This window comes from Oncorhynchus nerka, linkage group LG13 (assembly GCF_034236695.1).
Source record: "Oncorhynchus nerka isolate Pitt River linkage group LG13, Oner_Uvic_2.0, whole genome shotgun sequence".
Classification (NCBI taxonomy): Eukaryota; Metazoa; Chordata; class Actinopteri; order Salmoniformes; family Salmonidae; genus Oncorhynchus; species Oncorhynchus nerka.
The window spans coordinates 9,600,105-9,613,281 of record NC_088408.1 but is presented as its reverse complement, the minus strand read 5'-3'; the positions used below and the strand labels follow the sequence as shown (position 1 = coordinate 9,613,281).

At 43.7% G+C, this 13,177-nt stretch overlaps 1 protein-coding gene across 1 annotated transcript in view; it reads right to left on the bottom strand.

The window, feature by feature from the left end:
- Positions 1–2,375: 2,375 nt before the first annotated feature.
- Positions 2,376–13,177, bottom strand: part of LOC115115793 (zinc finger protein DPF3-like) — a 90,480-nt gene continuing 79,678 nt past the window's right edge. Inside the window, exons 14-15 of the mRNA XM_065026096.1 lie at positions 3,531–3,546; positions 2,376–2,536 (exon numbers count right to left, since the gene is read on the bottom strand). Coding sequence (XP_064882168.1) covers positions 2,376–2,536; positions 3,531–3,546 — 177 coding nt within the window. The remainder of the gene's footprint in view (positions 2,537–3,530; positions 3,547–13,177) is intronic.

Here is a 13,177-nt window from a genome sequence, read left to right as displayed (position 1 = left end):
GAGATTGCATCGTCTGTGGACCTATTTGGGCGGTAAGCAAATTGGAGTGGGTCTAGGGTGTCAGGTAGGGTGGAGGTGATATGGTCCTTGACTAGTCTCTCAAAGCACTTCATGATGACGGAAGTGAGTGCTACGGGCGGTAGTCGTTTAGCTCAGTTACCTTAGCTTTCTTGGGAACAGGAACAATGGTGGCCCTCTTGAAGCATGTGGGAACAGCAGACTGGTATAGGGATTGATTGAATATGTCCGTAAACACACCGGCCAGCTGGTCTGCGCATGCTCTGAGGGCGCGGCTGGGGATGCCGTCTGGGCCTGCAGCCTTGCGAGGGTTAACACGTTTAAATGTCTTACTCACCTCGGCTGCAGTGAAGGAGAGACCGCATGTTTTCGTTGCAGGCCGTGTCAGTGGCACTGTATTGTCCTCAAAGCGGGCAAAAAAGTTATTTAGTCTGCCTGGGAGCAAGACATCCTGGTCCGTGACTGGGCTGGGTTTCTTCTTGTAGTCCGTGATTGACTGTAGACCCTGCCACATGCCTCTTGTGTCTGAGCCGTTGAATTGAGATTCTACTTTGTCTCTGTACTGACGCTTAGCTTGTTTAATAGCCTTCATGGAGGGAATAGCTGCACTGTTTGTATTCGGTCATGTTGCCAGACACCTTGCCCTGATTAAAAGCAGTGGTTCGCGCTTTCAGTTTCACGCGAATGCTGCCATCAATCCACGGTTTCTGGTTAGGGAATGTTTTTATCGTTGCTATGGGAACGACATCTTCAACGCACGTTCTAATGAACTCGCACACCGAATCAGCGTATTCGTCAATATTTTTATCTGACGCAATACGAAACATGTCCCAGTCCACGTGATGGAAGCAGTCTTGGAGTGTGGAGTCAGCTTGGTCTGACCAGCGTTGGACAGACCTCAGCGTGGGAGCCACTTGTTTTAGTATCTGCCTGTAGGCAGGGATCAGCAAAATGGAGTCGTGGTCAGCTTTTCCGAAAGGGGGGCGGGGCAGGGCCTTATATGCGTCGCGGAAGTTAGAGTAACAATGATCCAAGGTTTTACCACCCCTGGTTGCGCAATCGATATGCTGATAAAATTTAGGGAGTCCTGTTTTCAGATTAGCTTTGTTAAAATCCCCAGCTACAATGAATGCAGCCTCCGGATAAATGGTTTCCAGTTTGCAAAGAGTTAAATAAAGTTCGTTCAGAGCCATCGATGTGTCTGCTTGGGGGGGGATATATACGGCTGTGATTATAATCGAAGAGAATTCTCTTGGAAGATAATGCGGTCTACATTTGATTGTGAGGAATTCTAAATCAGGTGAACAGAAGGATTTGAGTTCCTGTATGTTTCCTTCATCACACCATGTCTCGTTAGTCATGAGGCATACGAAAACATATTCCCGACCTGATCTTATATTCTTCTTACCAGAAAGATGTTTGTTTCTGTCGGCGCGATGCGTGGAGAAACCCGTTGGCTCAACCAGCTCTCTCTCAACCAGCTTCATGAGATAGTCACCTGGAATGCATTTAAATGTGACAAGGTAGGGGTGGTATACAGAAGATAGCCCTATTTGGTAAAATACCAAGTCCATTTTATGGCAAGAACAGCTCAAATAAGTAAAGAGAAATGACAGTCCATCATTACTTTAAGACATGAAGGTCAGTCAATATGGAACATTTCAAGAACTTTGAAAGTTTCTTCAAGTACAGTTGCAAAAACCATCAAGCGCTATGATGAAACTGGCTATACAGTTGAAATTTGTCCTTTGGTCAGGAGTCCAAATTGGAGATTTTTGGTTCCAACCACCATGTCTTTGTGAGACGCGGTGTGGGGGAACGGATGATCTCTGCATGTGTATTTCCCACCGTACAGCATGGAGGAGGAGGTGTTATGGTCTGGGGGTGCTTTGCTGGTGACACTGTCTGTGATTTATTTAGAATTCAAGGCACACTTAACCAGCATGGCCAACACAGCATTCTGCAGCGATGTGCCATCCCATCTGGTTTGGGCTTTGTGGGACTATCACTTGTTTTTCAACAGAACAATGACCCAACACACCTCCAGGCTATGTAAGAGCTATTTGACCAAGATGGAGAGTGATGGAGAACTCCTTCAAGACATTTGGAAAAGCATTCCAGGTGAAGCTGGTTGAGAGAATACCAAGAGTGTGCAAAGCTGTCATCAAGGCAAAGGGTGGCTATTTGAAGATTCTCAAAAACAAAATATATTTTGATTTGTGTAACACTTTTTTGGTTACTACATGATTTACTACATGTGTTATTTCATAGTTTTGATGTTTTATTATTATGATGTTTTATTATTCTACAATGTAGAAAATATTAAAAAAGAAAAAACACTTGAATGAGTAGGTGTTCTAAAACTTTTGGTCACGGTAGTGTATGGGTACGGTGGTGTATGGGGTACGGCGGCGTACGGGCCACGGCGGCGTACGGGCCACGGCGGCGTACGGGCCACGGCGGCGTACGGGCCACGGTGGCGTACGGGCCACGGCGGCGTACGGGCCATAGTAGAGCACTACACAAGGAATAGGATGCCATTTGGGAAGTAGCCCACACATTTACTTTACTTCATGATTGTCTGTGGAGAAACAATATAACATGTTTTTTAATGTTTAAAAAAAAAAGCACAAAACAAAATAAGAAAATAGCTTGTAAAACATTTCCAGTCGTGACACTGTAATTCGTTTTTGCATTAAATACTATATATATATATATATTTTTTAACAACATCGCTAAAACATCTTCAGGTCTTCTGCCACTATATTTCAGGATTGTATTTCGGGCTATAGGTTTCCTTCAGGGTTCTTCAAATCTATCCAATTGTCCTATAATAAATATATCCAATAGGTCTATAAGAAATCTATCCAATAGTCCTATAATAAATCTATCCAATAGTCCTATAAGAAATATATCCAATAGTCCTATAAGAAATATATCCAATAGTCCTATAATAAATATATCCAATAGGTCTATAAGAAATCTATCCAATAGTCCTATAAGAAATTTATCCAATAGCCCTATAATAAATCTATCCAATAGTCCTATAAGAAATATATCCAATAGTCCTATAAGAAATATATCCAATAGTCCTATAAGAAATATATCCAATAGTCCTATAAGAAATATATCCAATAGTCCTATAAGAAATCTATCCAATAGTCCTATACGAAATCTATCCAATAGTCCTATACGAAATCTATCCAATAGTCCTATAAGAAATCTATCCAATAGCCCTATAATAAATCTATCCAATAGTCCTATAAGAAATATATCCAATAGTCCTATAAGAAATATATCCAATAGTCCTATACGAAATCTATCCAATAGCCCTGTACGAAATCTATCCAATAGCCCTATAAGAAATCTATCCAATAGCCCTATAAGAAATCTATCCAATAGTCCTATACGAAATCTATCCAATAGCCCTGTACGAAATCTATCCAATAGCCCTATAAGAAATCTATCCAATAGCCCTATAAGAAATCTATACGAAATATACAGTATATTACCTGTGTTCAGTTCAATCTATTAACATATTGTTGACATAGAAGAACCGGAATCAACATAGAAGCACCGGAATCGTTTTAGAAATCATTTGGAGTTTTACATGAACATTTTTGGAATGATATACAAAGTGAAAGGTAGAAGGAAAGCCTATGAAACAAGTTGACATTTACTAAAATACATCAAATAAATATGTTCAAAAACTGATGCATCGTGGAGGATGTGAGGTATCCTACACACCAGCTGAATGATAACTATGTACTATTGACTGACTGAAACGTGGTGGTAGAGCTACGAGGTGTGTATGTTGTGTATGTTCTTGACCATGTAAGTGTGAATGGATTATGTCTGCGTGAATACAGAGCCTTCAGAAAGTATTCACACCCCTTGACTTTTTCCACATTTTTGTTGTGTTACAGCCTGAATTTAAAATGGATTACATTTAGATTTTGTGTCACTGGCTTACACACAATACCCCGTCATTTTAAATTTAACCTTTATTTAACTAGGCAAGTCAGTTAAGAACAAACTCTTATTTACAATGACGGCCTATCCCGGCCAAACCCTAACGACGCCGGGCCAATTATGCACTGCCCAATGGGACTCCCGATCACGGCCGGTTGTGATACAGCCCGGAATGGAACCAGGGTCTGTAGTGACACCTCTAGCACTTAGATGCAGGGCCTTAGACCACTGAACCAGGGTCTGTAGTGACGCCTCTAGCACTTAGACGCAGAGCCTTAGACCACTGAACCAGGGTCTGTAGTGACACCTCTAGCACTGAGATGCAGTGCCTTAGACCGCTGAACCAGGGTCTGTAGTGACGCCTCTAACACTTAGACGCAGAGCCTTAGACCACTGAACCAGGGTCTGTAGTGACACCTCTAGCACTTAGATGCAGGGCCTTAGACCGCTGAACCAGGGTCTGTAGTGACGCCTCTAGCACTTAGACGCAGAGAGACCACTGAACCAGGGTCAGTGACACCTCTAGCACTGAGATGCAGTGCCTTAGACCGCTGAACCAGGGTCTGTAGTGACGCCTCTAACACTGAGATGCAGAGCCTTAGACCACTGAACCAGGGTCTGTAGTGACACCTCTAGCACTGAGATGCAGTGCCTTAGACCGCTGAACCAGGGTCTGTAGTGACGCCTCTAACACTGAGATGCAGTGCCTTAGACCGCTGAACCAGGGTCTGTAGTGACGCCTCTAACACTGAGATGCAGTGCCTTGACCGCTGAAACAGTGACGCCTCTAACTGAGATGCAGTGCCTTAGACCCCTGCGCCAGTGTCTGACGCCCTAACACTGAGATGCAGTGCCTTAGACCCTGCGGGTCTGTAGTGACGCCTCTAACACTGAGATGCAGTGCCTTAGACCCCTGCGCCACTCTGGAGCCCACTGGTTCATAATGTCAAAGTGGAATTATGTTTTAAGATATTTTGACAAATTAATAAAAAAAGAAACGCTGAAATATCTTGAGTCTATAAGTTATTCAAGCCCTTTGTTATGGCAAGGAGCCTAAATAAGTTCAGGAGTAAAATGTTGCTTAACAAGTCACACAATAAGTTGCATGGACTCGCTCTGTGTGCAATAATTTTGTTTAACATTATTTTTTTAATGACGACCTCATACTCCACACGTACAGATAATTGTAAGGTCCCTCAGTCGAGCAGTGAATTTGACCTCATACTCCACACGTACAGATAATTGTAAGGTCCCTCAGTCAAGCAGTGAATTTGACCTCATACTCCACACGTACAGATAATTGTAAGGTCCCTCAGTCAAGCAGTGAATTTGACCTCATACTCCACACGTACAGATAATTGTAAGGTCCCTCAGTCAAGCAGTGAATTTGACCTCATACTCCACACGTACAGATAATTGTAAGGTCCCTCAGTCAAGCAGTGAATTTGAAACACAAAGACCAGGGAGGTTTTCCAATGCCTCGGAAAGAAGAGCACCTATTGGTAGTTACACTTTGAATGGTGTATCATTACAGCCTGTCACTACAAAGATACAGGCGTCTTTCATTACTCAGTTTCTTACCTTAACTCAGTTGCCGGGGAGGAAGAAAACCGAGCAGGGAATTCACCATGAGGCCAATGGTGACTTTAAAAAAAGTTACAGAGTTTAATAGCTGTGATAGGAGAAAACTGTGGATGGATAAACAACATTGTAGTCACTCCATAATACTAACCTCAATGACAGAGTGAAAAGAACGAAGTCCGTGCAGAATATAAATATTCCAAAACATGCATCCTGTTTGCAACAAGGCACTAAAGTAATACTGCAACAAATGTGTCAAAGAAATTAAATATATGTACTGAATACAAAGCTTTATGTTTGGGGCAAATCCAACACATCACCATTTTCAAGCATGGTGGTGGCTGCATCCTGTTATGGGTATGCTTGTCATCAGCAAGAACTAGGGAGGTTTTTTTTTATAAAAAGAAATGGCAAAATCCTAGAGGAAAACCCAGTTCAGTCTTCTTTTTCAGCAGCACTATAAACCTAAAACACAAGGCCAAATATACACTGGAGTTGAATACCAAAACGACATTGAATGTTCCCGTGTGGCTTAGTTACAGTTTTCCGTCTTGAAATTGTATGGCAAAACTTGAAAATGGTTGTCTAGCAATGATCACCAACCAACTTGAGAGCTTGAATATTTTTCCTTCTTCTATAATGTGCAAATATTGTACAATCTAGGTGTGTAAAGCTCTTTAAGAGACTTACCCAGAAAGACTCACAGCTGTAATCGCTAAAAAAGGTGATTCTAACATTTATTGACTTAAGGGGGGGGTTGAATACTTATGTAATCAAGATTTTCTTTATCCTTCTTTTTTTTTTTTTTACACAAAGGTTTGAGTTTTTATTCCACTTTTACATTAGAGAGTAACAAAACAAAAAAAACAATTAAAGACAATTAAATGGGGAAAGTCCAGGGGTGTGAATGCTGAATGTTTCTCTCTATGGTCTATGTATATAGCCCTTTACCAGTTTCTTACACCGATCTACAGAATATGAACAACATGTAAACCTTATTGCATGGTAACACATTAACAGAGAGAGCAACATGATCTAGGAACCAGAACTTGGGAAGTGGAGCAGGATTTGCCACCATATTGTGTTGCTTCAATTTACAAACAAAAGCATCCATCCAACAGTCACAATAACCAGAAATGTATAAATAAGACCAGTTTTAAATTAATAACGATTTAGATCATTGTCATGAGATACTTTTAAGTATCCTAGTAACCACAAACCTGGCTAATATCCAACTGAAATTAAATAACGGCTGCAATGACTCCTCAAAAAAATAAAAGGATGCTTGATAAGTCCTGTGAGTAACGCTATTTCAAATATGCAATATGTCTTGGTGCAACATGAAACAACGTCACTGTGAAATTTTAACAAGGAGAGGACTGGAAACTGAAATTCAAGCAAACAGACATAAATTCTCCTTGTTTCCGGTAAACATAACGCATTACCTCAGCACAAACATCTCTAGCGAGCTAACAGTCAGAAGACATTGTAGAACAGTGTCAAACACGGTGTAGTAAAGATTCCTATTTGACCATTCTCTTTAACCCACATCATGACATTGTTTCAACTTCAGAGGTAGAGAGGATAGTACTGAGATAGAAACTGAGAAGCTGAACGAGATGAGACTGAATGTGCACCCTGAGCCTGTAAATCCATTGTGTATGTGTGTGTGTGTGTGTGTGTGTGTGTGTGTGTTAGAGAAGCTATGACTCTTCATAGGCGGAGGCCTTGTCCTTCAACAGATCCAAACACAGGTGACAGCTCCAGCTCCCTAAAGAGAGAGAGAGAGAGAGAGAGAGAGAGAGAGAGAGAGAGAGAGAGAGAAAAAAAAAATGAGAGAGAGAGAGAGAGAGAGGGAGAGACAGGGAAAGTCAGGATCAGATGAGCTCCTGCATTTTTCAGCATTTTCTTTAAAAAAGATAGATTAGGAGTTAGATAAACTTGGATTTTTTGTCAGGAACACATACTGGATTCTACTCTCTACAACATAACCCCCACTTCAAATCAAAACTTAAAAACCTACAACCGGATTTTGGACGGAATTACGGAATCACCTGGAAGGTTCACAACTACCAAGATTTATTTCTCTACACAGCAAATTCTCTGGAAAACAACAGAAACCTGAAAACACCATCCAACCTGGAACTGAGTGAGTAATGCTTAGTCTGAAACTATATTTTAAAAGCCAAAAGCCAAGAAGAAAAATACACAACATTACTTTATAAGGACTGAATTCTAACATAATTCTGCCAAGCTTGATACAGCTTCAACTAGCACCAACGTGTCAAGTGAGAGGTGTCAAAGCCCATTAGCCCAACAATGGCAGGAGAGTCACACAGTCTACCCCAACCAAATGGAGAGGCCTTAGAGGCTCCCTCCCGCTGTTCAGAGGTAATTAAAATACAGTACCCTTTGCATGTAAAGAATGAGAAGTCAAGAAAAGATTACAAAATGAAGCTCCTTATGGAAAATCAAGATACACTTTTTGCTGACTATTACAAAAATGGGAACATCAGCAACCTTATCTTCCACACAAACCATCCCCTGGCATGGCACAGTGCTATATTAGCACACTACCCCTCTGTTACGAGAGCGGGGATTAACGAGGGGTGGAAACTCCGAATACTTGATAACGAGGACTCTGAGTCAAGTAATATAAATATCTATAAGTCCGGAACAGTAATGGCACAGGGTAATCACAAACAGTTTCAGCTGGACTTTCACCTAATCAAAGAATTAGCCCAGCAGGAGAAGCTCTCCCTTGATAAAGATACTCCCACACCGAGCGGGTCAGACCAGACCTCTTCATTATGTAACCCCACAGACGAGCAACCCCCAGCAGAGAGTCAACCTCCCAGCACAGATTACCACTCCCTCATTGAAATGAAGGACAAATTCACCCAGCTGGAGATAAGGCAGGTGGAGCTGGAACAGCAGGTGATTACACTTCAGTCAGCACAGACCCAGACAACAGTCCAGCACAACAACAGCCCCTTAACCAGACCCGGAGAGCTGGAGGTGGACAGAGACATATCTCTCCTTTGGACAGTGGTGAGACAAATACAACAGGAGAAAGAGGAGCAGAACAGAGCACTAGAGGAGAGTGTCAGACTGCTGGTGGAGGAGAGGTTGAGGGGGACGGCGTGCGACAGAGAACAACCCACTAGAGAGGTGGCCACCCCCACAGAGAAGCCAGCAGAACAGCCCACCTCAGCACCCAACAAAAGTCTCGACACCACAGCAGAACAGTCCACACCAGACCCTGACCATAGAGTCGACATCACAGCAGAACAGACAAATGAAGAACCCCAAGCCCAGCGGCTCTCACCCCCCCTGTCAGCCTGCCTGATAGCCCTTCTGACAACCCCCCCACACCCACTGAGGACAAACACAAGACACAGATTGTACTACTTATGGACTCAAATGGGAAATATATAGAAGAAAAAAAAACTTTTTCCCAAACACAGTGTGTCTAAACTCTGGTGTCCAAACACCCAGCGCGCCCTCGACCTTCTGTCTGAGGCCAAACTAGGGTCACCCAGCCACATAATAATACACACAGGCACAAACGACCTGAGAGCACAGCAAGAAAGAGTGGCCACAGCACTGAAGAGAGTGATTGAAAAGGCTTCTTCTACTTTCCCCAACGCACAAGTGGTTATCTCCACCCTGCTACCACGAAAAGACTTCCACCCTGCCACAATACAGCGGGTAAATGCAAGTATTTCCCGTGACTGTGCCTCAAAACCAAATGTTTTCCTGGCCCACCACTCCACCCTGGACTTGAACAGCCTCTATGACCAGGTCCACCTCTACAAGGCAGCAGTGCCCACCTTTGCCCGAACTCTAAAGGACATCGCTCTCAAACGTATCCCCAACACTTCACACGGGAGCAACAGATCAATAGACACCCCACCCAGACCGGCGAGACACCCTCCCAGACCTGCAGGACCCCCCCCTGGACCTACACATAGAGGACCCACGCCAAGAGGAATTACATCCAGACCACCGCACACCCAGACACATCCACACCCCCACCCAAACCAATCAACACCCCCCGTCAACCATGCCCACACCCCATTTAGGCCCCCTCAGATCAGACCTATGCCACTCCTGCCCACCCCATGCACCCCACCCCCGCAAAGAGGGCCTCAACATGGAAGCCACACATACGCCCAGGTAGTGAGCGGGCAAACAGTCCCAACCCCCACTCTCACACTCGCCCAAGCCAATGGCATGTACCAGATGCTCAGCAGGCTCTGCTCACACTTACTGGCCTGAGGCCAAACCACGACCAACAACATTGGACACTCTATGAAACAAAAAGCATTCACTATATCATCCTGGAATATCCAAGGCCTGAGGTCATCTGCCTTTGGCCTGAAGAGCAGAAACCCGGACTTCACCAAAGAAATCGGTAACACAGACATTGTCATCCTGCAAGAAACCTGGTATAGAGGAGACAGACCCACTGGTTGCCCTCTAGGTTACAGAGAGCTGGTAGTCCCATCCACCAAACTACCAGGTGTGAAACAGGGAAGGGACTCAGGGGGTATGCTAATTTGGTATAGAGCAGACCTAACTCACTCCATTAAATGAATCAAAACAGGAACATTCTACATTTGGCTAGAAATTCAAAAGGAAATGATCCTAACAGAGAAAAATGTCCTCCTGTGTGCTGCCTATATCCCCCCACTAGAATCCCCATATTTTAATGAAGACAGCTTCTCCATCCTGGAGGGCGAAATCAATCATTTCCAGGCCCAGGGACATGTACTAGTCTGTGGCGACCTAAATGCCAGAACCGGACAAGAACCTGACACCCTCAGCACACAGGGGGACAAACATCTGCCTGGAGGTGACAGCATCCCCTCCCACATATGCCCCCCTAGGCACAACTATGACAACATAACCAACAAAAACGGGTCACAACTCCTGCAGCTCTGTCGCACGCTGGGTATGTACATAGTCAACGGTAGGCTTCGAGGGGACTCCTATGGTAGGTACACCTATAGCTCATCTCTTGGCAGTAGTACTGTAGACTACTTTATCACTGACCTCAACCCAGAATCTCTCAGAGCGTTCACAGTCAGCCCACTGACACCCCTATCAGACCACAGCAAAATCACAGTCTACTTAAACAGAGCAATACTCAATCATGAGGCATCAAAGCCAAAGGAACTGAGTAACATTAAGAAATGCTATAGATGGAAGGAATGCAGTTAGAAGGAAATGGAAGGAAAACAATTAGGCAACAACAAATTCAATCCCTTTTAGACAATTTCCTGGGTAAAACGTTCCACTGTAATAGTGAAGGTGTAAACTTGGCAGTAGAAAATCTTAACAGTATATTTGACCTCTCAGCTTCCCTATCAAATCTAAAAATCTCAAATAGAAAACCGAAGAAAATTAACAATAATGACAAATGGTTTGATGAAGAATGCAAAAATCTAAGAAAGAAATTGAGAAACCTGTCCAACCAAAAACATAGAGACCCGGAAAACCTGAGTCTACGCCTTCACTATGGTGAATCACTAAAACAATACAGAAATACACTACGGAAAAAGAAGGAACAGCATGTCAGAAATCAGCTCAATGTAATTGAAGAATCCATAGACTCTAACCACTTCTGGGAAAATTGGAAAACACTAAACAAACAACAACACGAAGAATTATCTATCCAAAATGGAGATGTATGGGTAAACCACTTCTCCTATCTTTTTGGTTCTATAACAAAGAACAAAGAGCAAAACATATACATGATCAAATACAGATCTTAGAATCAACTATTAAAGACTACCAGAACCCACTGGATTCTCCAATTACATTGAATGAGTTACAGGACAAAATAAAAACCCTTCAACCCAAAAAGGCCTGTGGTGTCGATGGTATCCTCAATGAAATGATCAAATATACAGACAACAAATTCCAAATGGCTATACTAAAACTCTTTAACATCATACTTAGCTCTGGCATCTTCCCCAATATACCTCTTGGGGATGTTATTCGAAAACATAATGTAAACTTTCACTGCTATGCGGATGACACACAGCTGTACATTTCAATGAAACATGGTGAAGCCCCAAAATTGCCCTCGCTAGAAGCATGTGTTTCAGACATAAGGAAGTGGATGGCTGCAAACTTTCTACTATTAAACTCGGACAAAACAGAGATCCTTGTTCTAGGTCCCAAGAAACAAAGAGATCTTCTGTTGAATCTGACAATTAATCTTAATGGTTGTACAGTCGTCTCAAATAAAACTGTGAAGGACCTCGGCGTTACTCTGGACCCTGATCTCTCTTTTGAAGAACATATCAAGACCATTTCGAGGACAGCTTTTTTCCATCTACGTAACATTGCAAAAATCATAAACTTTCTGTCCAAAAATGATGCAGAAAAATTCATCCATGCTTTTGTCACTTCTAGGTTAGACTACTGCAATGCTCTATTTTCCGGCTACCCGGATAAAGCACTAAATAAACTTCAGTTAGTGCTAAATACGGCTGCTAGAATCCTGACTAGAACCAAAAAATTTGATCATATTACTCCAGTGCTAGCCTCTCTACACTGGCTTCCTTTCAAAGCAAGGGCTGATTTCACTGCTAACCTACAAAGCATTACATGGGCTTGCTCCTACCTATCTCTCTGATTTGGTCCTGCCGTACATACCTACACGTACGCTACGGTCACAAGACGCAGGCCTCCTAATTGTCCCTAGAATTTCTAAGCAAACAGCTGGAGGCAGGGCTTTCTCCTATAGAGCTCCATTTTTATGGAACGGTCTGCCTACCCATGTCAGAGACGCAAACTCGGTCTCAACCTTTAAGTCTTTACTGAAGACTCATCTCTTCAGTGGGTCATATGATTGAGTGTAGTCTGGCCCAGGAGTGGGAAGGTGAACGGAAAGGCTCTGGAGCAACGAACCGCCCTTGCTGTCTCTGCCTGGCCGGTTCCCCTCTTTCCACTGGGATTCTCTGCCTCTAACCCTATTACAGGGGCTGGGTCACTGGCTTACTGGGGCTCTCTCATGCCGTCCCTGGAGGGGGTGCGTCACCTGAGTGGGTTGATTCACTGTTGTGGCTATCCTGTCTGGGTTGGCGCCCCCCTTGGGTTGTGCCGTGGCGGAGATCTTTGTGGGCTATACTCAGCCTTGTCTCAGGATGGTTGGTGGTTGAAGATATCCCTCTAGTGGTGTGGGGGCTGTGCTTTGGCAAAGTGGGTGGGGTTATATCCTTCCTGTTTGGCCCTGTCCGGGGGTGTCCTCGGATGGGGCCACAGTGTCTCCTGACCCCTCCTGTCTCAGCCTCCAGTATTTATGCTGCAGTAGTTTATGTGTCGGGGGGCTGGGGTCAGTTTGTTATATCTGGAGTACTTCTCCTGTCCTATTCGGTGTCCTGTGTGAATCTAAGTGTGCGTTCTCTAATTCTCTCCTTCTCTCTTTCTTTCTCTCTCTCGGAGGACCTGAGCCCTAGGACCATGCCCCAGGACTACCTGACATGATGACTCCTTGCTGTCCCCAGTCCACCTGGCCATGCTGCTGTTCCAGTTTCAACTGACCTGAGCCCTAGGACCATGCCCCAGGACTACCTGACATGATGACTCCTTG